At 41.4% G+C, this 26,702-nt stretch overlaps 1 protein-coding gene across 1 annotated transcript in view; it reads right to left on the reverse strand.

Moving 5' to 3' along the window:
• Positions 1 to 4,021: 4,021 nt before the first annotated feature.
• Positions 4,022 to 26,702, reverse strand: part of pacrg (PARK2 co-regulated) — a 126,278-nt gene continuing 103,597 nt past the window's right edge. The window contains exon 5 of the mRNA XM_067480642.1: positions 4,022 to 6,612. Coding sequence (XP_067336743.1) covers positions 6,452 to 6,612 — 161 coding nt within the window. The 3' untranslated portion in view covers positions 4,022 to 6,451. The remainder of the gene's footprint in view (positions 6,613 to 26,702) is intronic.

The raw sequence follows: 26,702 nt of genomic DNA on the forward strand, positions 1-26,702 counted from the left end.
GGGGGGGCTGGGCATTTATTTCTGTTGCAAAGCGCAATCCCCTCAGTGTTGGTCCCAACAATCTGCCTTTTGAGACTATAACACTGGAATAAGACAGCACATCAGAAGAGGAAAAAAGGAAGGATGTGATAAAGGGAAAGGCCCTCGAGGACTCCATGGATGCTTGATGAAGTCACCGTGGTACATGTGGTTACATTACAGCGTGTCTTTGGCAACTTGACTTTGATCATTTTGAGCATGACCCGAATGGGTGAACTATTTCATTCTCAACTCAAAGCTTTCACATTCAGCTTGTTTGTTCAGATAAGAGAGCCCGGTGATGTTGTTAAGTGCCAGTTGTTGTGTCACTTCGCCTCCGTTTTTCACTTGTGAGTAAAAAACAGATAAACAATTGGAGGAGTCTGTAGCCCCCACCCACTTCTTCCACCTCTTCCTTCGACGCTTTTTTTCTCCCTCTGCAGTTGGTTGCTCCTAAATCTCAGGCCTGGCTGCAGCTAGACAGCTCTCTCTAGCAGGTGACACAACACCCCACTTCCCTTCATCCATCCATCTCCACACAGCCCACACAGTCTCTCCTTCCCTTTAAATCTTTTTGCACTGGATTCATCTTGGACTGCCACTCTGTCTCCGAGCTCAGGCACTACATATGTCCCTGTCTTTTTCTTTATTCAACATGTTGTGTCTTTCAAACACACGCACAAGTATTTCCGCGCTGCCTTTCCTCTTACGTAATTGTATTTTTCTTTTTTGGCCTTTTCTTTTCTTTTCTTTTCTCCTTTCCCCCCCTCTGTCAACAAAATGCCATTGGCATGTTTGTATAGCTTTTGTGGCACAGCTCGCTGCAATACAAAAGTCTTTGTTGGCCTGCCACCACTGTGATGTGGTGGGACAGAGATGCACAAGGACAAACTCGAGCTCCGTTGTGCCAGCTTTCAGAAAGTCACTGTTCATTTTGAGATAACAGATCAACCTGAAAGTTGGAGAAGCTGATGGGGCGGAGACCATACACACATGTAAACACTTGTCTGCATAGTTGACTGTGTGTTGATGTGTGTGTATGAACTCTGTTTATAAATCGTCCTATGTTGGTGCAATGGTTGGTGTTTCAATCAGTACAAAAGCCTCCATGTGTTCCTCAGTGGGAGTTATTGCTGGCTGCAGGGCAGTGGCAACTGCTACAAGAGGCTAATAATAACCCCCCTGGCTGAGCGAGTGCCCCCAGGCCTCACATCTTCCAGAGTTTACCCCTGGAGTCCAGTTGCAGTGGCGTGTGAGGATTAAGCTAGGTCGGGGATTAGACAGCAGTATTTCACACTTGTTGGAACGAAGGAAGGTAGGCATGAACGCTACACATTCCAGAAGGGCCAAAACACCTTGAATGCACCACTTTCACTACTTTCCACAGGTCTGTGGAAAACATGCACAATGCAATGTGATTGTTACACTACAAAGAAGCATGAATAGTAGAAACATGATCTGAATTTTTTTCCTTTTCTGGTGGCTAGGTTTTTTTTTCCTTTTTCTTTTTTGTAAAACCAGAATTTAGATCAGTACAACCGCCCCCACATGCCATCAGCCAGAGCTTTCACAATATAAAACGAATATAAAAAAACATTCGGAAATCCTCTCAACTGAAAATAATAATGTGGCTTTATCTGCGACAGATAGTATCTGGTGAAGGGAAGTAGAGCATGTTATAACCTGTGCTCTATGACTGGAGGAAAAATAAGCAATTTATTTCCTTGTGTATGCGGATGCACTTGCAGCCAAAAAATGATCAATTGCTCATTATGACAAAGAGGAAGGGGTCAGAATATGATGATCAGGACAATTATTATGCCAAAATCCTATTTAGGCAGAACAGAAGAGAAGACCAAGATAAGGAGAGACATTTAAGTAATGTCATGCTTGATTTTGCTGACATGTAGGTCTGGACCAGTCAAGCCTTTGATTGGCCAAATAACCTCATTGTCTGCCTCAATCCTCGTTCATTTCACAATTTACCCCATTATTTACAATATATAAACACTTACAGCTTGGTGTTTGTATTGTTTGCCATTACAGTTTGTGCATATGTGTGTGTACATGTGTGTGTGCATGTATATCTACAGTATGTGCGGGCATGCATGTTTAGGCCTGTGCACACACACTTGTAGCTCCTAATTTGAAATCATATTCCCTGATGGGGGTGCTACTTTTCTTAATGAGCTTCAGTGGGTTTCGGAAGAGGTCGAAATGGACCCCATTTAGCAGTGAATACCCATTTGCGCTCCTGATCTAATTAAGCCAAAGCAGTCCAATTGCCTGGCCCTTTAAGACCAAAGCAGTGATTTCAGCATAGTATGAATTGTACGACATTGTATGACAGTTTGAAGCAAAGGGCTCTGATAAACAGATGGAAGGTTGCGAACAAAATTATGCAGATATTATTTGAAGCACTCTAAAGAGAGACTTAAAAGAAATGTTTTCCATGTTTTATTTGTCCTGATTTTCAGTTGTCCTTACTATCTCTAAGCTCTCCTTCCTTTGGTGGCCAGCTACTAGCCTGTGGCTCAGTAAAATTGGACAGGTGAAGCGGGACAGCGGGGCATCACTGATATAGTTTGACAGAACCGCAGGGTAGTGAGACTTCGATCCGCTCATCAAGCAGTACAGTTGTACCGCCGTTAAAAGTAGCTCATGTTCCTGCATCAATGCTATATTTGTTTTGTTACCAAGCAGCAGTTATTAAAGTGAAATATGTGTTTTGTGTTGAAAGTGTACCGCTCTGCACTTCTTTTCCTCTTTCACTGCACAGATCAAGCAGCAGGCAGAGAGCAGCTCGGCCGGGCTCAGCAGTGTGGAACACCTATTCAGTAACATTCTTTTCGAGATGTGCTGAGGTTGAAATATGAGCATTATGAACCTGTCTTGTGGTTGAGAACAAATTCCTCCGCAGGCCTGTAAAGTTGCTTTTGCTTGAGACATGACTAACAATAAGAGAGTGTGCAAGTGTCCTTGTGAGTGTCAGAAATCAATTACGCTACGTTTCCCCTGTGGGTCGAAGGCTTGTATGTGTATATGCACAAGTGTGTGTCTGTAAAATATAGAAGACACTAAAGCTTCCATTGCGTTTGGGAAGAAGTTTCCACTGTGACTTTTAAAGGAGAGAAAGCATCTTCAATCTGCCCAATGTGGGAACACAAAGTTTATTAATTATGTATAATGAGTTTCTCTTTTGTATGTTGGCAGAAATAAGCCTGCAAGCACACAAATGTTAGATCACAGTGTGGTATGTGAGTTCAAAAGATGGCAATCAAACGTGTGCATATAAGTGTGTGTTTGTCTAGAGGAAGGCTGTGGGACATCATTCCTATGTGTCTTTCTCTGCATGTTTAGACAGGCTCTGTCTCCACCTCTGTTTGTGACAGAATGGGTACATGGTCGTAAAATACAATCCAAAACAACCCAGCAGTTGTGATTGGAGGCAGTTGTAGAGCAGCTTTATGGACTGACACAGGTAAGATAGGCCTGCGTTACTCTTTTCCCTACATCTCAAATGGCATTTTTTATTTTATTTTAACCTTTGCTCCATTGAGATATTAACTTTATTCCAAAATATTACATGAGATCAAAGCCACACTGACAAATAATATCTTAATAATATTAAATTCTGCAAGACTGAAAAGTGGCTGGAAAAACAAACAGATTTTCTATAAGTTTCTATAGAAGTTTCTACTTTTTTGGCCTTGTCACAAAAAAAATTAAGGTAACCGCGGCTACTAGGAGCAAAGAAACATTTTTCAGTCCTCACAGAAGCCCACAGGTTGTGTCTGACATGTAAAAGATGCATTTCAGATGAAGTTTAATTTAAAATAAATACTAAATTAAATAGAAATTTTCTGAGATTTTGAGAGCGTCACATTTTTTCATCACATGTATACCTCTGTTTGCAATAAAAGTCACGATCCATCAAGGTTAGTTTATCAGCTAGCTGAATAAAATGGTGAAAATATTAAAAATCTGAACAACACACATAAAATACATTAAACACACTGGTATTTTTTAATAAGGCAAATGATTTTTTTCAGGCATGCATTGGTATTGACAAGTTAAGTAATACAGGCAGATAGAAATACCTCATGGCTCGCTGTTCTAAATTTAAGATGAAGAGAGGTAGAAGTTCATAGAGTGGAGCAGAAGTAGCAGTGTTGAGTCTTAGAGAGTTTAGGGATGGATTCAGAAACATAAAAGAGAACAAATGGATTGAAGGTGAGATAAGAGGAGGGGGCTAGGATATGGAAGGGAATAAGGTTTCATTTACACTGCAAAAATCCCTTCGTTGGTGAAGCCAAGTTGTAGCAAAACCATTGCAGAGTCAGAAACAGAGCAGAGACAGCATCGGCCCAATTTATGAGCACCGTGTGTAAATCCGCCCATAACTTTTGTTCATATCAAAATACCGACTCGTCTAGATCTTACTGCAGAAGGTAACTACATGTAACTACAGTTTTTGCTGGTTAAAATTACATTAGCATGGCTTTGGTGTATTAATTTAGCTAACGTCTAGGTAAAACTAGCTTGGTGTGATACAGTCTGTGAGCGTTCGGGTGACAAATGTGACTAAGGAGAAGACATTTGTATTTATTGGACAGAGACGAGGAGGTAACAGCCTGCAATGTGTGAGTAGCAGAAGCCCCCGGCCTGCTACAGCTACAGTCCGACCTGCAGACATCAGCCGGAGATCCGAGTCCACCACAGCCTCCCCCCTCCTTTGTTCCATCCTTCTCTGTCTGTGCTGCCCATGGACCGGTGAGTACAGACTAAATTCCTATGTGTATTTATTTTTTGTAGTAGATGAAGCAGCCATTAGCTCCCAGTTTATGACTCAGGCCTGTTTGTGGCAAATATTTTTTATTCCAGTTGCATAATTAAACAGTTCAGTGTGACCCACTGTTGCTGCGTTAGTTAGTTTGATAGTGACTCCACAGTGTCCACACTGCATCTTAAAGTGCTGCTCCATGCTCTGTCATATAACTTCATTTAAAGCAGAAACATTTCAGAGTGAGTGAAGAAAGGAGAAAGAAAAAATGATCAAAATCAAAATCCAACTCTAACATGGAACCAGCTATAAGTGACAGATATTGTAAAGAAACTATAAATCAAACAGATATATATTTTTGAACAATGGATTGGACATCAGTTAAAGTTATTTAGCAGCAGCAGCAGCAGCAGCAGACCACTGCAGACAGGCTACAGAAGCACAGAGACCTACATATGTTCCCCTGAGTTTGTTTGGTGGTGCAGACTCATGAACATGAGCGCAACAGCACCGCTGCTGAATTAAATCCACGGGGGAAACAGTCATTAAATATAATACTTATTTCTGCATGTGTTAAACATAATAAGTGACAAAGTTACAGTGGAAGATGATAACTGTTTTTTACCTTTGCATTACTCGTCTAAAAAAACCTTTCAGATGAACAAACAAGACCGAGAGCTGGATGAGCGCAGACCAAACTCAAGAGGAGCAGCAGGGGGTCAGAATAACAAGAGAACCCAATCAAATAATTCAGGTGAGGTCATAGTATCCATATGAATCAATGAGTTGCAAACCAGTTGAATATTATTTGATAACAAAAACATTTCAATAAACACTTCATTGAGGCAGCCAGTTGGATTTGTTTTTCAGTCTGTAGCTGATCACTTTTTAAAGATTATATCAATACAGTTAGTATAACGGACTAGACCATTGTTGGAATTGAATGACCTCTGTTTAACTTTATATTTGTACACGTCTGTTTTGTGTGTTTTATAGGGAACACCAGCAAGGTAACATTCATGGGGACCAACACAAACTGGACAAACAGCACCGTCAGGGGAACCTCAGCGCTGACTGGTCTTGCCAGTGTGGTGAGTCGATGCTACATTTGAGTCAGAGTGATGTACATCCTCAGTCTAAGGAGTTTAAACCATCTCGAAGGACTCAAACAAGCACATTACCCTGGCAAACATAGGTAAACACGGTAAGTTTTGACTCTGTATTCTTGTGTTTAATTGTATTTCTTCAGATGTGACCTGTCGTATTTCTTAACTTAAATAAAATTAATAAAATCAAAACTTTTCTGGTACTTTCATTTATGCGCTGCTTAGGTTTTCCCAACTCCAAATACCAAGAAGTTAAACCAACAACTAAAAGCTACTTGGAAAATATTACAGAAATTTTTTAAAGTTTGATCTAAGTAACATTTTTTTTACTTACAGTCAAATCACTATTAGAAAGTTCACCTAACTCTAAATATGAAAAAGTTTCACAAACACCTAAAAGCTGACGGAAAATATAACAGCGTTTTTTTTTTAGTTTTTTTTTTTAAATCTAAGGAATATTTTTTGCAATGTAGATGTGGAGGGGTAGAAAGAAGGACTGGCAAAAAGGTAAAGTCTAGAGTCTTTGCCAGAGTGATGGCTTCCTTTAATTTATCATGCAGGACTCATAGGTCGGCACCATATATTTGATGTTTATGAAGGCGTCCTCTCCTCCGTAGCGCTCAAACACCTCCAAAGTCTCCTGGATCAGGTCACCAATGTTCTCTCTCTTCTGCTGGCTGTAGTCAATGCCATCACCGGAGTTGACTGAAAGAGGAAAGAGAGACAGTCAGCATTAGAATACAAAACCAAAACAAGATAGCTCATGTCTTAGTTCGGTCTGATCATCACAGACTGTGGGGTTGAAGGCAGGGCTCACAAAGCACCACCTGTGGCCACGCTGCACTGCTTTGTTGCAGACTGAGTCGGCAAATGTCATCCTTCCATCTGACTTCAAACCCAATGGACAGACTGAATTTAATGTATTCCTGTTACGCCATGACCAGTTGGGACTGAATGGCAGAAGAGTTTTTAACTGCTCAGTTGAAAGTTTGATGAGGCAGCCTGCAGAGAAGAGAGTGGCGTGAAGAACAGATGAGTTAGTGACGGCTCTGCTTTTACACAATCCTGCACTGACGTACACAAGGCATGAGCACTGACCTGGAAATTAAATTGAATGTGTATGTGGAAAGAAAAACACACGTTTGTGCAAATATGTATCAGCAATGTATGAGCACATCACTTGTGCCAGACCCCAATGCAGCAAGAACCCTAAAAGTCTCAACCTTCAAACATCCCTATGAAGTAGGAGCCAGCATTCCGCCACCAACTGTTCAAGCCACATTTAAATATGTCCTCACAACAATGTTTTTTAGCTATATATTGTCCACAGAAGCTACAGGTAGAGGTAGAGCAGTTAATCACACACGTTTCAACAACAGGGATCCTCTCCCCACTAGGGGAACAAGTTATCACGGACACTTTCTAAGTTGTCCAGCCTCCACTCTTTTTTAGTCCTTTTCACCGGCAGGTTCACCTAAACTCATAATCACACAGCAAAATGCCAATCTTGTGAGACTACACTCAAAACACTTTGCACAAGGAAGTAAATAGACAGAGGAATGAGGCAGACACGTCCCCCCTGCAAACAAACACAGGCATCTAAAGTTTGTTTGTTAAGATGTTGGAGGAGAGGACAGAAAAGAATCATCAGGTGGACCTGTCTTGTGACAAAACTGAGCTTTAAGGGAGACGTTCAGCCCCTTCTCTCCCTCCTAATTAGACCTGGATAGAGATGGAGACATTTCCTATCACTCCACTCTTCAGTCATTTTCAATCTTTTCTGATCTCTCACCTTCTCTCTTAGTCTCAAGCTTCCCTCTCTCTGTCTCCCCTCTTGCTTTTCCACCCATCCATGGCCTCCTCATTAAAACACAAAGAGGGCCAATCCCATAAAAAGCGCTGTTAAGCAGTAACATGTCTATGATCTCAGTCTGCTGCATTTGATTTCTGCTCAAGATTCTCCTGTGAAAGCAACGAGAGAGAATTCTCCAGCCGTGATTCGACCGTCGGTTAGCCTGGGCACGGTGCAGCTATAACAGCATCGTCTTTGCTTAGGTGCTGTTCGCTGTTTTGCTTCGAGAGAAACAATAACTGCATACAGCGAGGGACGCAGCTTTACACAAGAAAAGCTCCTGTTCATATCCAAACTCAGGCTGTGTTTTATTTTGGAGTTGACCACAACAAATGCGACTTCATCCTACTAGTTAGCAAAATCCTAAATGACATAAAAATGCAGCCATCTGAGCAATAAAACGGAAAAGGGCAAAGCAATTAGTGAGGAATGAGGACAACAGTATGCTGTGTTGTGTGCAAACTGGGTGGGAGTGTGGTGGAAAGTAAAGAAAAAAGGGACGGGAGTCGGCTGGGTCACGCTTACATTCTGTTTCAGCTGGGTGTTGTCCCTGTTTGTGTGCATACATGCACGTTGCTGTACGATGCAAAGCCTGCAGAGAGCCCCCCCCTGTTAGCGTGGAAATGAGCAGCCAAAGCCAGCCCAGAGGGAGAGCTTGGCCTTCACACAGAGAACACGGGGAGCAGGGGAAGAGGTGCGGCTTGGGAACCAACAAAGCTCAGACCGGTTTACTGGGGCCTGGAGGGGGGAGCAAGGAGGTTCTGTAAGGGGGGCATTGTTGCTGTTGCTATATTGAGCAGTTCAGCTCTTTCCAAGTGAATTTCTCTAGCTGAGCTGTTAGGGGCCAGCAGCATCAAAAGGGAAGAGGGCAGAAGAATTTGCAATGATTCTCAATATTTAAAGAGCAGAAAAGGGAGAAGTGTGTTTAAGGGGGGATGGAGGGAAAGTGAAGGAATGGAAGGGGTGAGGGTGTTAAAAGCTGCCTCTGCAAATGTCCTTCAGCAAAATAACTTCTCCTTCTTACTCTTCCTCTCCCCCACCCTGTATTTTTTTTTTTTAAACTCTGCTTTTGGCAATATCCGCAACCCTGGGCTGAGGGAGAGAGGGAGAGAAAAAAATCTTTAAAAACAATCATAATAAAAACTCCCGCCCTGCGAACAGAGGGAAAAAGGGCCTAGCAGGAGTTGGCTGTCTGTTCCTCTGAGGAAGAGGAAGGGTCGATACAGACACAGGCAAGGTGGTGGTGGGGTGGGGGTGGGGGCCTCATTGCAGTGACATCTGCTACACAGGAGATGGAGGAAGAAAAGGAAGGTGACAAAAAAAGGTGCTTTGTTTCTGCCTTTTATAGGACGTCCCTGGGATTGCAGAGGTCTTTAACACACTGGAGAGAAGGAACCAGTGAACATTTCATCTCTCTGTCTGTCTTTCTGTCTGTCTATGTATCTTTTCTTTCATTAAGGCAACATGGGCTGTGTCCCTCTGCCTCTCTCAGGCTCTGCTGTGATTTCTGCCAAACCACACCAGAACAACACTAGACTACACACAACAACAGCTGCAGCCATCCTCCTCGTCCTCCTCCTTCTCCACCACCCTGCTCTTTCTCCATCCTTTATTCCCCACGGTCCTAAACAACCTGTCTTCCCACATCAAACTGAAGACAAGCAGTCACAGATGCCGGGGGCACTCAGTGTTTCCTCCCGACTAAATTAAAATATAATAAAATTAGGGATACTTTGTGTGAGATTGTCGGATGTCCTTTCGATCTCATTTCTTCTCCTAAAGCGTAACAATGCTGTACTGCTAACCCCATCTCAAAACTTCTGACCAATGTTACTTGGCTATAATCTCCTCTCCTGCCAGGAACCGGGTGACACATACTGCAGTAGCTTAGCTCAAAATTCTTCTGATTCAACATAGCATCAACCCATTGTTGCCAATGTTTCTAATCAACTCCACTTATAAAAGCTGCTTACACAATCGTGCTTTGATCATTGCAGCCAGATGCAGAAGGGAATCAATGAATGTGAGAGACCGGCTTTTTTTCAAGGGTTTTGGCTTTGCTGGAAAAAGGAAATGGAGGAATGCAGGTTATGAGTGAAATGGAACGGCTCAAGTTCCAGGAATAATTTGTGCAGAAGCTGAGTGAGCTTGCACAGCTGAGGGTGTTGTATGAATGCTTGTGTGATTCTTTCTTTTACCAACCACTCACAGATAACCTGCATTTTTTTTCAGGGCTCTATATCAGCAGAAAGAATATCAGCAGACTGATATACTAACCAGCCACAACATTAAATCCACCTGGTGGTTTTAATGTTGTGCATTTCAACGTTTTCTGAAACGAAAATTCAATTTCCTCTTGGAAAATATACTAGATTCCTTCTAAATCTGTTTCCCATGAAACAAGTTGATATTATGCTTATTCCCTCTCCCATGTAAAAAGGGATATTGATAGTTGTTTTGAGGCTATTATTCCTTATAAGAATCCAGGCAGAGGCTTTTTCTATTGTATCTACTGAGGATGTAGGTTGTTTAATACTTTAAATGGTACACATTTACTACAAACCTGCAAGAGCACACACATGCACAGACACACACACAGAAACACTAAGGTTTACATTTTCTTTTAGTGTTTCTGTCTGGAATTGTGTACAGCATGCAAGCCACGGCTGCAGTTGAAAATTCATGTTAGATATCCGATTTGAATTCCAATTCGATCTACACTAAAGGGGAATCTGAATATACAAAATATATATAGATGATATCTGTAAACCTGCCATTTGGACAGGAAGAGGGAGATGAGCTTTGTGGTGGTAGTGGTGTGTGTTTGTGTGTGTGTGTGTGTAGGTGTGAAGAGGTGGAGAGGAGTGGATAGGACCTCTAAAAGAGGCCTGTGCTTAACAGCAGGGTTCTAATTGAAAAGGCCTCACAGTTGGGTGCCAAGCAGGCCTCTCATAAAGAGACTCACACTCTGCTAGACAGGTGTAGAGACCACGTGGGTTTGTGAGTAAGAGAGAGAGTATTTACATGTGTGTCTAGCCACAAGTTTGTGTTAAGGGACCAGTGTGTGTGTGTGTGTGGATGTGTATTTAGTTTCTAATTACTGTGTGTATTTTGTCTAACTTTTCCATATACTGTTCAAAAAAAGACTTAGGCCCTAATCAGACGGGAAGTGTTTTTAATTTACAAAATGAGAGGCAAACTGCATTTTTTTGCAGAAATGAAGTGACACAATATTTAAAAGCAGCTTGCTGTGTCTTGTCGCTAGGCAACCACCAAATTACTGTCCTCAGCCTTCATGCTAAGTAAAGACTTAGAGTTAGCTAAACATTTTTAAACCTTTATATAAACTGTCATAATTTTTCTGTACATCTATATTCAAAAATGGACACGCAGGGGTTACCTGCTCTGAGATCCATGTGGATACAGGAGACAGAAAGGGAGGAGTACCACCAGTGCATCCAGAAGAGTTGTCTAGGCGATGGTCAGTTTCAGGCTTATTTAAGGATAAATTGGAACTTTTTGTTATAGTTTCAGACTCGAGGTACTGAAAATGACAATTCTGCTTCACACACTCTTCTTTTTCTTACTCTGGTATGTCCCTTTGCCAAAGTCCCCATTCTCCTTTTACCCTAATGGATAAGCCAGAGGCTGACGAACAGCACAGCTGCAGCTTACACACACACACACACACACACAGACACACAAACACACACACACAGTTGAAGCTGTGCTCATTCCTACTCTGTTGCTTTTCCATCTCAACCTATGTGTGTAATCGATAACAGCATTTCAGCTTAACACAGCTAGCCACAATGACGGCTGCAGTTCCAGTCACACACACACACACACACGAATAAATATCCACACAAGGTTGCGCGTAGAGAAGTAGAACAATAGGCTTATGGCCAGCAGTGTATTAAACCCCCAACCCCTACACCAGCCATCATCTGACTGCTCATGCTTACTGAAGTCTAACCTTTGCTGTAGGTCAGTGATCTCATTTTCCATGTGTTCATCCAGCCCAGCAGCGGTCAGTCTATAGGCGAGCTGCACTTCTGTGCCATTTCAAACCACTGAAAGCTGGACATCAGCAAAGCAGTATCGCAGACGGATGAAAATGTGTCAAGGTCAGATTGCACAGCAAAAAGTAAGAACAGTGGAATGTGAGACAAGGTTGAGACAAAGATGTAACCTGTCGAGGGGATGCTCCTGAGCTGCACAGGAGCTAAAGCTGTTAGATTCCTATCGATCTGCCTCCCACTGGCTTACTACTCTACATCTGTATGTAGGTAAACAGAAATTGAATTCCAATTCCACACTTCCGCCAGAATCGTGCCGTGTCTTTGGCTAATCTTTCCTTAGAAATCCCAGGCTGTGGGAGGGATTCGAAGAGCCGCTGAGGAAAGGTAGGAGAATCACTCCTCCACACCTCACAAAACACTTCTCTTGCTTATTTCATTTTCAATTAGCAAACTGGATCTAGCCATGACCAAGAGCAATATCAGTTTGCACCATTTAGTCATGGTATTAATGCATGAAGAGGGCTCATCTTAGATGATGAATCAATGCTATTTTCCAAGCTGTTACCATGTCCATTATTGTTTTAATTACCACCACTCAGATAATGGTTATCCCAGTCCAATCTCATCCAATTGTAGCCTGATACATGCATCTGCAAGTCAGCTCCAGTATGCTTGTCACAGGTCTACAGGAAAGAGCCATCTCATGTTATGTTCACTGGTAGATCACTGTGGTCGTTTAGATGGGGAGTTTTAATTACTTTCAAATTAGATTTCTCATTATTCAGGGTGCATTAGTGTGTGTCTTAGTGGTGACTAATGATCTCTGTGGCCTGTTAGAGCGACGTTTTCATCTGGGCTAGAAAAGTTGGAAAGCTAGGGTGCTTCACAGCTTTGGCCAGTTAGACGGCTGTGCATATCCCAACTGTGTCTACAGCCCCATGCTACAGTACAGAGGCAAGTTTACATTGTGCAGGTGCTGTGTTTTCAGTACAAGAATCTAATATCTTGCTGTTGTCATAGAAAAAACCTTCTTGTCTGGAGAGGTGTTTTAAATAAGGTAATGATTAGGTCCCAAGAACAGGAGACTGCAATGGTGCAACCCACACTGAATCTTTCAATTTCAAGGTAAAGATGTTAGAACAAATATCATGTAACTGCTTTAACTTCGGATGAAGAGATGTTTCGCTTTAATAACATAACATTTCATCACACATGTATAAATTGCGAACCTGAACTTCTTCAGAATGCAGAAATAGATAATTTTCAGAGACATTAAGAAAAGGAAAGACTACCGTATAGTCTACAACATAGGGGCCAGCCTCTCCCACTCTGCCTGTTTCACTGGCTGGGAGGAGAGTGTCACTGCTGTCAGGTGGGAGTCAGTGTCGTCAGATGCGATCTCATTATGCCAGCTTACCTCAAGGTTAGCAGTGGGCTGCTGGGTAGGCACAAAATCGATCTGCACCAGGGACAGGCGTTAAAGGCCACCACAGTGTGCAGCGTGCACACCTGGACACAAGCCAAACAAGCACTGCACTTAAAAATGCAAAGCTCCACTAATAAAGCAGCAGACACACAACATATAGACGAAAAGCTCTGAGGGAACACTATGGTGTGTGATCCGTGTGTTAACTTGCCTTCAAGCCTTCTAATGCGTATTCTAAACATTTCAACACAAACACATAGTTGACGGTAAAACAGCTTTCTTTGCTTTATTCATGCATACAAAGGAAGAGTGTACACCTAGTGTAAAAACCTGTACGGACATATGACATCATACACTTTTTTTGAACACTTAGCCTGATGTTACTTGGGGACCATAGGTTACATCAGAGAATAACATCCACAAAGTCCTCTAATTATGGTGTATCTTGTCACATAAAGAAATGAATGTTTACTGGCAGTTGAAAGACTGCCTTCTAATTTCTAACATGTTAGACTGAAATCCAACATTGACATGTTTTTACATGCTTCAATCCATCACACCATCAAAGTTTATCCCAGAGTTCAAAGAAATTGTCCAGCGTTGTCGTGGGAAATGAAAATAATTAATTCCTTAGATCTGAGCATATAGAGATATCAACTTAATGTCTGTCACTACCCAAATATAAAAAGCTCGCAATATTTGTATTCCTCTTCCGGGGGGGGGGTTCGACCTTCAGTACCAGAAGTTAATAGTGAAGAAATAAATATTCATAGGAAACAGCTTGGCTAGTGCACCTTTGCTCTTGTCCAGCAGTTGTCCATGCACCTTGCTAAGGCTACACACCAGCCCATGCTCTCATTCACACATCTTAATGAAAACATAATGAATATGGTTAAGTTGCTACAAGAAAACAACTGGTTTCTTCTCTCTCCTTTTTAGTTAGTTATTTTAATTTAGTAATTTATAATTTACTTTCCTTAAGAAATAGAGGGTTGTGAATAAAACATTACAGCTTAGGGTCAATGTGGCTATTTTGTTTTAATAACACCTCAATAGTGTGAGCCTGAATATACAATTATAAAGGGCATCGTAGCCTTAATACTGTGATCAGAATAGCTGTGTTGGCTTATTGGAGCCAAAAACTATGGGAAAGCAAAAAGGCTAAATAGCTGGTAAAAACAAAATAAAGGGCAGAATTCAATTTAAGGTGCTGTTGGAATTTTATCTGAAATCCATTCATTTTAGGTCTATTTTTTGCTCACCTCAATTCCACCATGACAGCTAGAGACTTGAAGTCTTTTTTTTTTTTTTTTAAAGGGCCAGGCGGCTTATAGCCCTGACTTATAGCACCGACCTACTGTGACTCTTTTCACAATAATAACAAAAAGACTACAGCTTCCAGCTCACAAGCACAAAGGCAGGGGAACTCTCACAAGATGGCATCTGTGTTCCCCAACACTGCATGACGTCAACTTCACATCTCTATTGTCAGCACCATGTTTAGACCTCAAGGTTCACAGTGAATAACAAGCTGTATTGCTTAAACAAAACCCACTGAAGTTTGATCCACAAGCAAATGTTTTACCGTTAGACAATGAAGAAGGAGGGACAGAAAGGGCCAGAAGTTCAGATGATCAAAATAACCCAAAGATGTTACAAAACGAGTCGGAGGCAGGCCTCATATGTCATGTGAAAAATATAAAGAAATAGGAAAAAATGGGCTGTTGAAGGTGGAATGACCTTGACAACAAAGGGAGGAATGGAATCAGAGGAATCAGTCTTGTAAAGACAGCAGATGTCCAGACAGACAATCCTGTGGGTTTCAGGTGGGAAAAAATGACAAAAAGGGAGAGATGGAAAGAGAGAAAAGATGTGAAGAGTGACAGAGAGAGAGGAGGCTGAGCAGCGTAGCAAATTCAAAGAGCGATTCCATTTGTCCTCTTCACTCGTCACTAGAGGAACATTTGAAGTGACATACTAATTTAAGATGGTGACAAATCAAAGTCTATCACTGATATTACCGTAAAGTGTGGTGAGTATCCTCTCTGCACTTCACATTTTTGCACGTCATTGAAGGAATGTGATTGTAGTTTAAACATCAAAGGAAAAAGGTATGTTTTAGCTCCTCAGACACAGTCCATTATGTCCTCTCACCAAAAACAGTATCATCGTTGCCCTGTGTGAAACTACTGACATACATACACCTGGCTTTACACACACACACACGCACACACACACAGAGTTATGTCCATACGCAGTGATGGGCTATGTGCCTGGTTAATAAAATCACTTTAGTCTTCATAACCACTTTAGCCTTGGAAGCTGCCATCAATAGAAGGAGAAATACACACATGCCTGCACACAGACACACACACACACATTCACATACAGGAATGAACAGTGAGTGGTCCAGACCTTCCATTAGCCTAATGAAGTGGCTCCCTAAGATGGATGACATGACATCACCTCCACCACCAATCACAATATCACCCCTAAAAAACCTTAGACTAAAAGCCCCCCCCCCCCCCCCCCCAGTTGCTGACTGCACCAAATAGGGGATGAGCATTCCAGGGCCCATTCTGTCCACTCACAACACTTTTTATTGGCCGGGTTATTTATCTCTTTAATGCAATTGGCTGGAGCAGATGCCTACGGATGCAAAGTAAATCACGGTGGGTTGGAGGCACCAATGTGATTAAAAGAAATTTGGTCCAGCAATGACAATGGCACCATTCAGACGGCATGCAGTGTGTGTCTGCATCCAGAGCAGGAACAAACAAGAAGAGGCTACAGGAAGAGCACAGGCACCAGTTCCCGCGGGACATGGACACACAAACAACAATACAATTAAACATGTATTGTTCCTCTCTGGCCTTCATGCACACAAAATCAGTTTTTAATCCACTGATTGAATACTCAACAGGTCAAACAGACCTTTAACTAATGCTGATATATGGTAATATATAACATGTGATCTCAGATTTTTCTCACTTGCTAGAGTGACAGACAATTTTAAATTCTTTTCACTTAGCCTTTCTACTGGTTTAATTTGGTTGGCAAACGATTTCAAAACACTACTGTAGACAAAGAAAACTTCAAACAAATTACACTTTTGACACTTTTGCTTTCTTTTTCTAGACCTCCTCCTTTCTATCCCAGAAGGACATCGGAAAGTGTTTATGGGTTGAAGGATCGAAGGAAGGATGCAGGTACAGGCATCCATAAACAGTCAGTGTTTTACAGGCAGCAGCACGGCCTGAGGGGCCATCAAGGTTTACAAGGACCCAGGCCCTTTACAGCAGGAGTGTTTAAGTGTGGTGTTTACATAAAAGGGAATAAGGTGTTTGCCTTAAGCTGACCTCACACCAATATGGAAATGTTCATTGTTTATCACACATTAATTCTCCTCTTTCTATGTTGAGGGATCTAAACAATAGAGACAATACAGTAAGGATGTGAAGATTTAAACAATGGGTTACACTAGAGCATATTACGTTTTTTCTCTTAATAATGCATGTAATACATTTGAAAGGCCTATAGCCCTCAAAGTGTACATTGTGATAGAACAAGCCTTTGTAGCACAGGCACATGCAATGAAATCCACAGTCTCCCCTAGTTCCAGTGTCAATTTGGCTTTTATCAACATTGGAGTTTCCACTGGCCAACACTTTGTGCCTTCTGCCAGCTCTGTCCCTTCTGTCTCCATCTTTTATTTATTTCTTTATTTGCTTCTCTTATACAACAGGCAAAAAAAGCATCTTACTGAATAACTGCAATAGAAAACAGGCTTAGCTCTCTTAGCTCTCACTGCCCAACAGGACTGGTTTTTATGTGTCACATTTACAGTATGTTTATTTATTTTAAGTTAATGTCTGTATCCACTGGGGGAAGGTGCAATCCAAACAGAGGCACGGGGAGAGAGAGGAGCAGGGATGGGAGAATAAAGGCAGGAGGGGGTATTGTGATATGCTGGGACAGCAGTACCACCCTGATGTGAGTCATAGGACACACTGTCAGCAGCCATCCAACATCACACACTGACTCATTACACTGGAAGAGAGGAGATGACAATAGCCTTGATCAAGGAGAAGAGACAAGCAGAAAGGATGCAGTCAGCGTTAGCAGTTATGGTGGAGGCACTTCTCTCAGTCCTACACTGATGATGCTTATAAATACATCCACAGCAGACTAAATATTTTCATACAAAGCTCTGCATTCTGCTTCGTTCTCAAGTCATCAAAATTTTACCCTGATTGACACAATTTAATGAAACATTCTCAAAATTGTTTTGGCAAATATTGTGAATAGCACTGACAAATTATGTCGTTCAGAGCACTCAAGGGCAAGAGCCTCTCACAAATTAGTGCGGTTGGGCACAGTTTTACCATGCGCTGCTATGCCAATTCACGATTTTCTTATTGCATATTTTAAATTTGTGCTTGAAAAATCTGAATAGAAACGGTTCCGAAAATTTTAAATGATGTTTTAACATTGGGTATAGTAGAAAACTTGCATAGTAAAAAGAAACTGGTTACAGTAAGGACTAAGGCAAACTGAACAATTGTACCATGCTTCCTTTTAAAAAAGGCATATTGATATTTCTCTCTGCAACTTACTCTACCAAGAAACCCAAATAATGACAACAGTTTGAATAAACACATCCCAGTGAATTGACAGAAGAGACAAATTCATAACATATGCCATAACAAATTCCATCTCAGGTGGGAAGCAAAAATGAAATGCTATTATGTACCGGATTTATGGGAGAGATGCTCACATTCATATAATTATGCAATCTTCTCACACCCTGTTGAGAATATGCACATGCTGCAGCATCAAATGATGTAGACACACAGAGATTAGCGTTTCGTTTTCACCGTTTGTTTTTAGAAAATAATACTTCAAAATTGCAGAATTTTGAAAAAAAAAAAAACACATTCTGTAATGTCCTGACATATGACCTCTACAAGTTATACATGACATGTATGTGTTTGCATAACTCTAGTGTGTGTGTGTGTGTGTGTGTGTACATGATCATATGTCTAATCTGATAAGGGCTTTAAAATATGAATTATTTCATTGTTATGTACTTCCTTCATGTCACATTTATACACCACAATATAATTTCTACACACCTATCCCCGAACAAAGGCATTGTTTGTCTGGGGATACGCTGACAGTCGACATGTTTTATTCATAAGCTGTGTGTGAGTGTGATGCATGCATATAATGGCTTGTTGGAGCTTATAGGTTTTCCCTCATTAGAAGCTGATGTTTGTGTCCATGTAGTCCCTAGGCTGAGCACTGTCTCCTGGTCAAGTGGAAAGCAGGACCATTAGGTCGGCAAAGAAGGGGCCATTTATTTGGCTGTTTTCTGGCTGTGGCTGTATTATCTCCCGTGATGCTATTTGTCTGAGACCAACCAAGCCGCCAGTGTGACAGGATGGGGGAAGATGAAAGATGGGCTCCCAGACATGGCCAGTTTTGCTTCGCTGACAATCTGGGGCAAGAGCTGAATGGATGTGGAGGAATGAAGAGAGGGAGAAGGAATCGAGGCAGGGCGGGGAATCAATGCATAAGGGAGACATGATGGTAGTGGGTTTGCCAAAGGACACAATTTACAGCACCTGTTGGCTGTGATTGATCAAATAAAGAAAAAATAAGGTATGGTCTGAGGTTTGACGTCGGAAGTGTTGGGAAGGATGTGAGGGTTAAAAACCAGAAGACAGAAAGAAAAACAGTGTGTGTGAGAGAACAAGAGGGATACTGGGGTGGAGGAGGACAATAAAGACAGCCAACCAAGAGAAAAAAAAAGCAAGAGTGGGAGACGAATAAAGAGAAGAGGTTGTAGGTGCAGCAATGTGTGAGGGAAAGAGATGGAGGGAATATATATTTGTCCCCTGATGGGAGTGTGTTAGGAGTCCATCTGCAGAGAAATGAGATCAGTAGCTGACTTAGTGGTAGAGGAAGACTTTGCTGCCCTGCGGCTTACACACTGACTCAACACCCTCTCCCCCTTCTCTCTCTTTCGCTCTCTGGTCTCATACAACCTGCAGCACATTTAATCTGCTGGACGATTCTGTGAGAATGTTCAGGTCTGTGCATGTGTGTGTGTGTCGCAGGCAAAGCCTTATTACCCCGGCTCCTGTCCCCCTCCACTTCTCCATCAAATGACTAGGGCACTCTCCTGCACTTGTCCCTCCTCAGTATCTGTCTCACTCCATCCCAGCTGAGACCACAGAGGAATCTTCTCATAGAATCACCCACTAAATCATCTATCCACCAAATAGACACCTTGGCAAACACCCTTACTGGGATCTTTATTTCAATCTAAACCCACACTGATGGAGGACAGGTGTTCATGTACACATGTGTATTGGTGGTAACTAGAAAAGCATCTTTGCTGCATATAAATGCCAATGCATTTTCTATTATTTGTCATTATTTATGGGTAGGGGTGTGTGCTGACCTCTGAAGATGCATCAAGCACAAAGCCACTGCTGCTTCACAAGCTATAACATACTGTAACTGCCAAAAATAACTTATTTTGTGGCCAAACAGAATATTCGCCTTTATTGACAATCACCGCAAACAGGTCTTTGCAAGATATTTCTATATGTTTCATTTAGTATTTGTGCTAATTAGAATGACGAGTGGTGTTTTTTTTTTTATATTTCATTCAAAACAAGTTTCTACATCAATCCACATTTGTCATCTATGCGACATGCAACCTGATCAAATTTATTGGTGTTTGAATCTTCACTGTGGAACAGTAAACAGTCTGAGTAAATTATCCCTTTTTTCTTTCAGCCCCACACAGAACGGAAGAGGAGCTAATGTTGCCACACACACACACACACACACACACACACACACACACACACACACACACACACACACACACACACACACACACACACACACACACACACACACACACACACACACGCACAGTATACTACAACACAGATCTCATCTCAGCAGGACACTAGTTGAAGAGAGAAAATGGCCCAGGCTTAGTGCTGGTGATGTTGTGAAGGAGTGCGCCAGAGGGGAGCTATAGGAGGTAGGGGAGGAAGGTGAGCCAGAGGGGGGAAGCAGATTAGAGCGCCCAGAGGCAGAGAGGGAGGAGGGAAAGGAGGACTAAAGTGGGGAAGAGAGATGAAAAACACAAAGAGCAGCGGAGGAGTTAGCTGGTATTTCATAGAATCTGACTAAGATTACTGTGCCACTGGGTTTACCTGATTACAGCACAGTGCTGGAGGACAATATAAGACACACACACACACACACACACACACAAACACACACACACACACACGGATTTGTATACACAAACAAACACTCATAATCTCCACATACTGAGGGTCTAAGGGGAAGCAGCAGCTGCAACTTGCTTTTCTGGATGGTTTTAAACATTTGTGTAGACTGTTTCTATCTCCAGGTAGTTTTGTGTTACGTAAGGTGTGTGTGTTACATTCAAGAGGAAGAAATGCATCAGACATATTAGTGAGTTCACCAAAGCTATTCCTCCCCCACACTCTTCTCTGGTTTTAGAGCAATCAGCCACAGGGTCATATAATACACACTCTCTCCTTGCTCAAGCTTTCCTCTTGATCTATGTTTCATGCCTTGACTGGAGTGTAGGAGACCTGAGCCAGAGCGCAAAGCAATGAAGCAGTTGTATAAAGTCACAAAATTATCCTGGTCCTATGAGGACAACAAGGAGAGAGTAGTTAATTAATCACTGGTGTCTCCTTTGCTTTATAACACTCATTTACTCTGTGGCTCATTTTTGTGGATCATTCTGTTCCCGCTGCCTTGTCATTGATATCTGGCATTTATGGACAGTAGCAGTGAAGGCTGGTTTTCTAGTAGTTCATGAAGTGTTTGTTGTTAACTGCCTTGAATCAAATGACAAACTTTATTTTTCAAATTGCGCATGGATGCCTGCAAACAGTGCCTCAGCTGGACTTTTTAAACAGAGAGTGAAGGCTTTGTCTTGAAAAATCTGGTTTGTGATCTTCAAACTGTACTCTGAGGTTCAAATATTGATTTGAAGGTTTGCTTTGCACCTAAATCGTGTTGTCATAATAATTGTTTTTCCTTTTAGTGTAGACTATTTTCTCAACCGAAGCTTAAATAAAATGTCTATTATTCTGTTGGTTACTTTACAGAAAAGAATCAATTATTTGTTTGAGCCAAACTCATTCTTGTTTCTTGAAGGTTTTCTTTTTTCTAACTGTGGAAGGTGTAAAAAAACCAAAACAATTTCACAGCCTTGCCTAAGACTCAGCGGTAGAGCACTGGGATTAGAACCCATGGCCTTATGCATCGCAACCCAATGCTCTACCACTGAGCCACCAGGCCCCCTTGAATTTTAATTAGTAGCATACATACTGTTTATTACGTTTATGAGGTGAAGAATTTCCCTTCAGTAATTTAATTTAAATATGGATCAGAGTAATTAAAGGCCCAGAAAAGGTAACGCAATGTATCATAAAATATCAACAAACCAAAACGTAAACTCTAAACTTCCTTCGAACTACCTCCACAGCTATCTGAGAAATTAACTGCCTGAAATGAATGTTTGACACTTCCAAACAAAGATAGTGATTCTATTACTCATGGATCCCCTCTGTCTCCCTATCTCTGACTCTCAGTCTTGCCGCAGCACTTTGTGTGGCTCCCTAAGGAGAAAGGTTACACCACTGATCTGCTACAGTGCAATCAGGCTTGAGACGGAGCCTCGAACTACGTGGCCCTCGGGCCGATTTCAACTGTGTCCTCCAGAGTGGCAGCCGGATATGGGTGTGAGTTGGAGACAGGCGGATGCACAAAGAAAAGTTGGAATAGGAGGTGGAGAAAAACCAGTCAAAAACTATGAAATATGCCTCTTAAATAATCAACGCTTAAATCAATTTGTTCAAAAGAGTAGGAGGCAGACTACAGAGGAATGTGTGGAGTTGGCGGTTGTTCAGAGTCCATATCTCAGAGAAACACACTACAGCCCGAGAGTCTGCCCAAGTCTAAAGAAGAGATGGCCAGGAGGGATAGAACTGAGAAGAAGGACCCTCACGCATAGTTTCTGATATATATATTGCAATGCACATAAATTTCCATATTCCTTGAATCAATGAGTATTTCCAACTTCATTCAGACTTCATACATTTTTCATCAATAACTTGATAAAAGAGACTCTTCATTGTGTGTATCAGCTCCTCTAAAATTCTATCCAATTTAATCGGTGCTAAAACCGAAATCTGAAAATGAACCATGAAAGCCCCATGTAAAAGCACAAACTGTACAAAACTTTTACATTTTGGTTGTTGTATGAATGAAAGAAGATACATGTATAACGTGTCAGGTCAGTTAATAGTTAGAGGTGATATTGGGCGGACTTTTTTAAGGTCACACAGACCCAGGCGCCATGGTTCCCCCTGTTTCCGGTCTTGACTCTGATGTAAAGCTGAGTGCATTTTGGATCTAACTTTCTATTCATCACACAAATGTAAGTATGGTATTCATTTTATATCTGTAGCACTTTGGCCCATCTCCCTTTAAAAAATTCCGTTATTATCTGCAACAACAATTACTTTGACAAGATTTTAAAAACTTTGCTGCTGTGATTCGATCCTTGTCAACTACAAAAACATTACAGTGTTTTTCCACAGCATGATACCAGTACTCAGCCCTACTGTACTCTAATTGCTTCTGGTACCATGTAATTTGTTTTCTACTGCAGATGTAATACCCGCCACATAAAATGCGGTGACATCATTGATGATGCACCTGGATGGAGAATATTGAAGGAATGCTGTTTGAGATTCTCTGTATCACATCGAGGCGACAAATACTTTTTAGCCTGCAAATGGCACGTTGCTCAGCGGTGATGCAGTTTTAGTGACGCTTCTGTCTGACCAATCGGTAGTTTTCAGGACACCTTTTGGTGTCTCTCCACCTCCATGAAGATAATACAAAAAGACCTACCAGGTACCATGAAGTATCCACTACTTTTAAATCATGGAATCAAAAAAAGGTGAGTAGAGTGGAGCTGGGCTGGTGCCATACAGTGGAAAAGCATTTTTAGTTAGGTGAGACCATTACCAAAACATTTCCAAAGGAGAAAAGGTGAGTGCTGTGCAGGTCAGTCAAAGTAACAAAACCATTTTTCACGGATTACAAACTGACCACGTGGAAATTGGATAAAACTTCCACAAACTGTGGAAATCAATCATAATGCTGTAGCATTAAGGTGTCTTAAGAAGTCCCGTAGTTGAAAGTAAGGGGCCAAGCCCTATAACTATTGAAACCTGTGGAAAGGTAGCAAAAATGTGTATATTCAGTGAATTTATTTATTCTTTCCCTTACAATTTTTCATCGTTTGGCAAAATGTTTTTAATTGCCATCAAAATACCATGAAAACAAAGCTTTATTTGAACGGAGGTAAGACCAAGACAGAGAGATGCAGTGCAGTACAAAATGACTAGATGGAGTAAAAAAGGCCTCAAGGCAGAAACTGGCCTGCTGTGCCCTGCTCAATAAAGGCACCTATTTTATGACCCCGCCTCTCGGCATTTTGATTTTAATACTCTTTGTCTCTCGACCTCTTTCCCTCCGTGTTTCTCACTTCCCTTTTCTGTGTTCCTTTGTCACAAAACTATACTTTTGTTTCATTTATCTCACTGTGTCTGTCTTGTGTCACTGTCTTTTAATCGACATATTGCTGAATGTTGGAGAGTTGGCCTAATGTGTGGGATGGACAAACGCTGGCCTAACTAGATTAGCAAGAACACCATTTCTCACATTGACAAATTAATTTCCGTATAAATTAAATGAAGCAACCCTCCCTTGATAATTCCTTAGGAAATTGAACATGAGGTATTGAAGAATGAAATAAAACAACAACTCCTGCAACAAGGGGGAAAAAATCAAATTACTAGCAGAGCAAAATAAAGGTAGGGTAATAAATTAGCAAGAAATAAAGCAGAGCAGCCAGAATCCTTTGTGGTCAATAAAACTGAGTAATGTGAGACAACTTGGTTGTTACAAAGGGGTATTTGGATCCAACAGAGATTCAGAAAAAAACAGAAAAGGAGAGAAACAGAAACAAAACTAGTCTTGTCTATTACAGGATGTGTTATTCTCCTGCAGGCAACGGCGAGGCAAAGGTAAAAGACAATAAGAAATATGTGGGAGAGGGCAGGAGATGGAGGATGGGGAGGGTGAGCAGAAAATAAACAGCACGCAGACAGAGAAAAAAAACTCAAGGATGGAGAAAGAAGAGAAAAGTGTGAATGGCAGGCGACAGCGTAAAGCTGTCTGGACTTGGGCTGTTCAGATCCACTGACATTTACAGAGTGGCCCATCGCTCCGTTCCATCCTCCCATTGAAAAGTTCAAATGCACACAGATCCACAGAGGAAATGCTACGGCTTGGGGATTAACACGCCCTCCCATCTCTTTGCAGGTCTCCCTTCGATCTTTGTGTGTTACGGCTGTCACTCTGCCTGTTTGTGCTTCAGCCGGATAGCATGTCTATCTTCTTCCCATCTCTGTGTTTTATGCTATAAAGGACAGATTCCCAGCCTGATTCAAAAACACAATAAACAGTTTTCACTCACTGTGTGCACACAGCAAGTTCTGGCCTAGCTCAGGAAACAAGGAGAAGAAATCAAGAGCGGGAAAAGGCTGCGGAGTATTAATTAGAGTTGAGTATTCAGCCTTTTGTCCCAGCATGGGATCTCTCCACCATCACCTCCATGCCATCTACTCCCTGCTATTATATACCCACAATCACACACACAGATACATACTTGATACATTCTCACTGCGTTGGAGTGGACTTCATCTGACCTCATTGTTTCCCGTGTGTGTCTGTGTTGGCACAAATGAAACCTAATGTCTTCTTGCTTCTTCTTCTAAATGTTTATTTCTCATTACCTACTATATTTTCCTAGTTTACATTTTAACATTTAATCACATGTCATTTATTTTAATGTACCTTTAATGAACAGGGTCTCAGGGTCTTTAATGCAACAATGGTCTCTGCAATGTATTGTAAATTAACATTAACATGCATCTTCCCTGTTATGCCACTAATTCTGTATTTTATAGGAAATAATGTGCATATGAAGGTGAAATATTTGATATAGTGAGGCCTAGTTTCTTTAGCACTGGAGCACTGTGAAAAAACAACAATATGCAACCTTTGTGAAGCAAGCTAGTTGTAGCACGAGACTAAAAATCAATCCACCTAGGATGTCAGATACTGCCGCTGTGTCAAACCCTGTGGTATCCCACAGACTGTCTTTGGGGAACAGCCTTTACATGCATTTAAGAAACCTGGTTACTGAAGCTCGGCATATACAGGCATCAATAGAATAACGTGATTTCTCCTCCATCTATCACTCTGACTTCTTTTGGAAGCCTTGCTCCTTGATTTTAAGTTTATAGACACAGAAAATGCTGCTTTCTGTCTTTTCCGTTTTGTGTGTGTTGGTGTCGCAGCAGATTGAAAACGCAGAGGGGAGAAAAAGGAAAAAACAGGGCAGACAAACTCAGCTGAACTGCAATGGGAACTGTGTGAATTTAAAAAATCTGGGATCACGACTTATTTTAGATTTCTACAAGTCACTTTGTGTTAGTTGCATTTAGTCATTTTCCTTTTTCCCATTTACATGGCACTTTCCTGAGAAAGCCAACTGTAACCTGCTGACCTTAGCCCATGTAAACACACTCACAGATACAGACAAGGTACTCTATTACATCACCATGGGACGCACAGGTCTCGACTTTCTCTGATTGTTTAGAAGTGTGAGCTCAAAAACTTCAAGAAGGGATTATCTCTGCACATCACGGCTGTGCAGATAATCCTGTCTCCTGCTAGGCAACAACAGCACCTTTATAAAAAGTTATGGAGCTTACATATATTTTTTTTAAGTGACACACTGTAGCTTTATCTATAATAAACAAAAATAAAAAGAACACATTACCTTCTCATGAACACAGGCCAAACTGCATGTCTCACAATTACAATGGGAATAAAGCAAAACTAAGATCCTTTTTCTAAATAGCAGTCACCATGGCTACAAGAGGTAATTACAGGGTAATGGCACATTTCTTAGATTCTATTGAATCAATTTCATTGAGGATATAATCTATATGTGACCTGACTAAAAGCAATATCAATTAGATAGCAAGCAGGTGACCAAAATTTCTCCTTGTGTTTACTTGTGTTTTATTGCTGTGATAAAGTTATAAAATGTTATTCGAAATACAGTAAAAAAGGTGTGTACCCCAATTAGAAAAGAGTTAAACGTCAGTCTAGCATAATAGTAATGTCCGTGACAATGTGCTTAAAGGAAAGCAAAAGTCCATCCATCCATTATCTATGACTGCTTATCCCATTTGGGTTGGTCTGGAGCCTATCCCAGCTGCCATCGGTCAAGAGGCAGGGCACACTCTGGACAGGTCGCCAGTCTATCTCAGGGCCA

This window comes from Channa argus, chromosome 16 (assembly GCF_033026475.1).
Source record: "Channa argus isolate prfri chromosome 16, Channa argus male v1.0, whole genome shotgun sequence".
Classification (NCBI taxonomy): domain Eukaryota; kingdom Metazoa; phylum Chordata; class Actinopteri; order Anabantiformes; family Channidae; genus Channa; species Channa argus.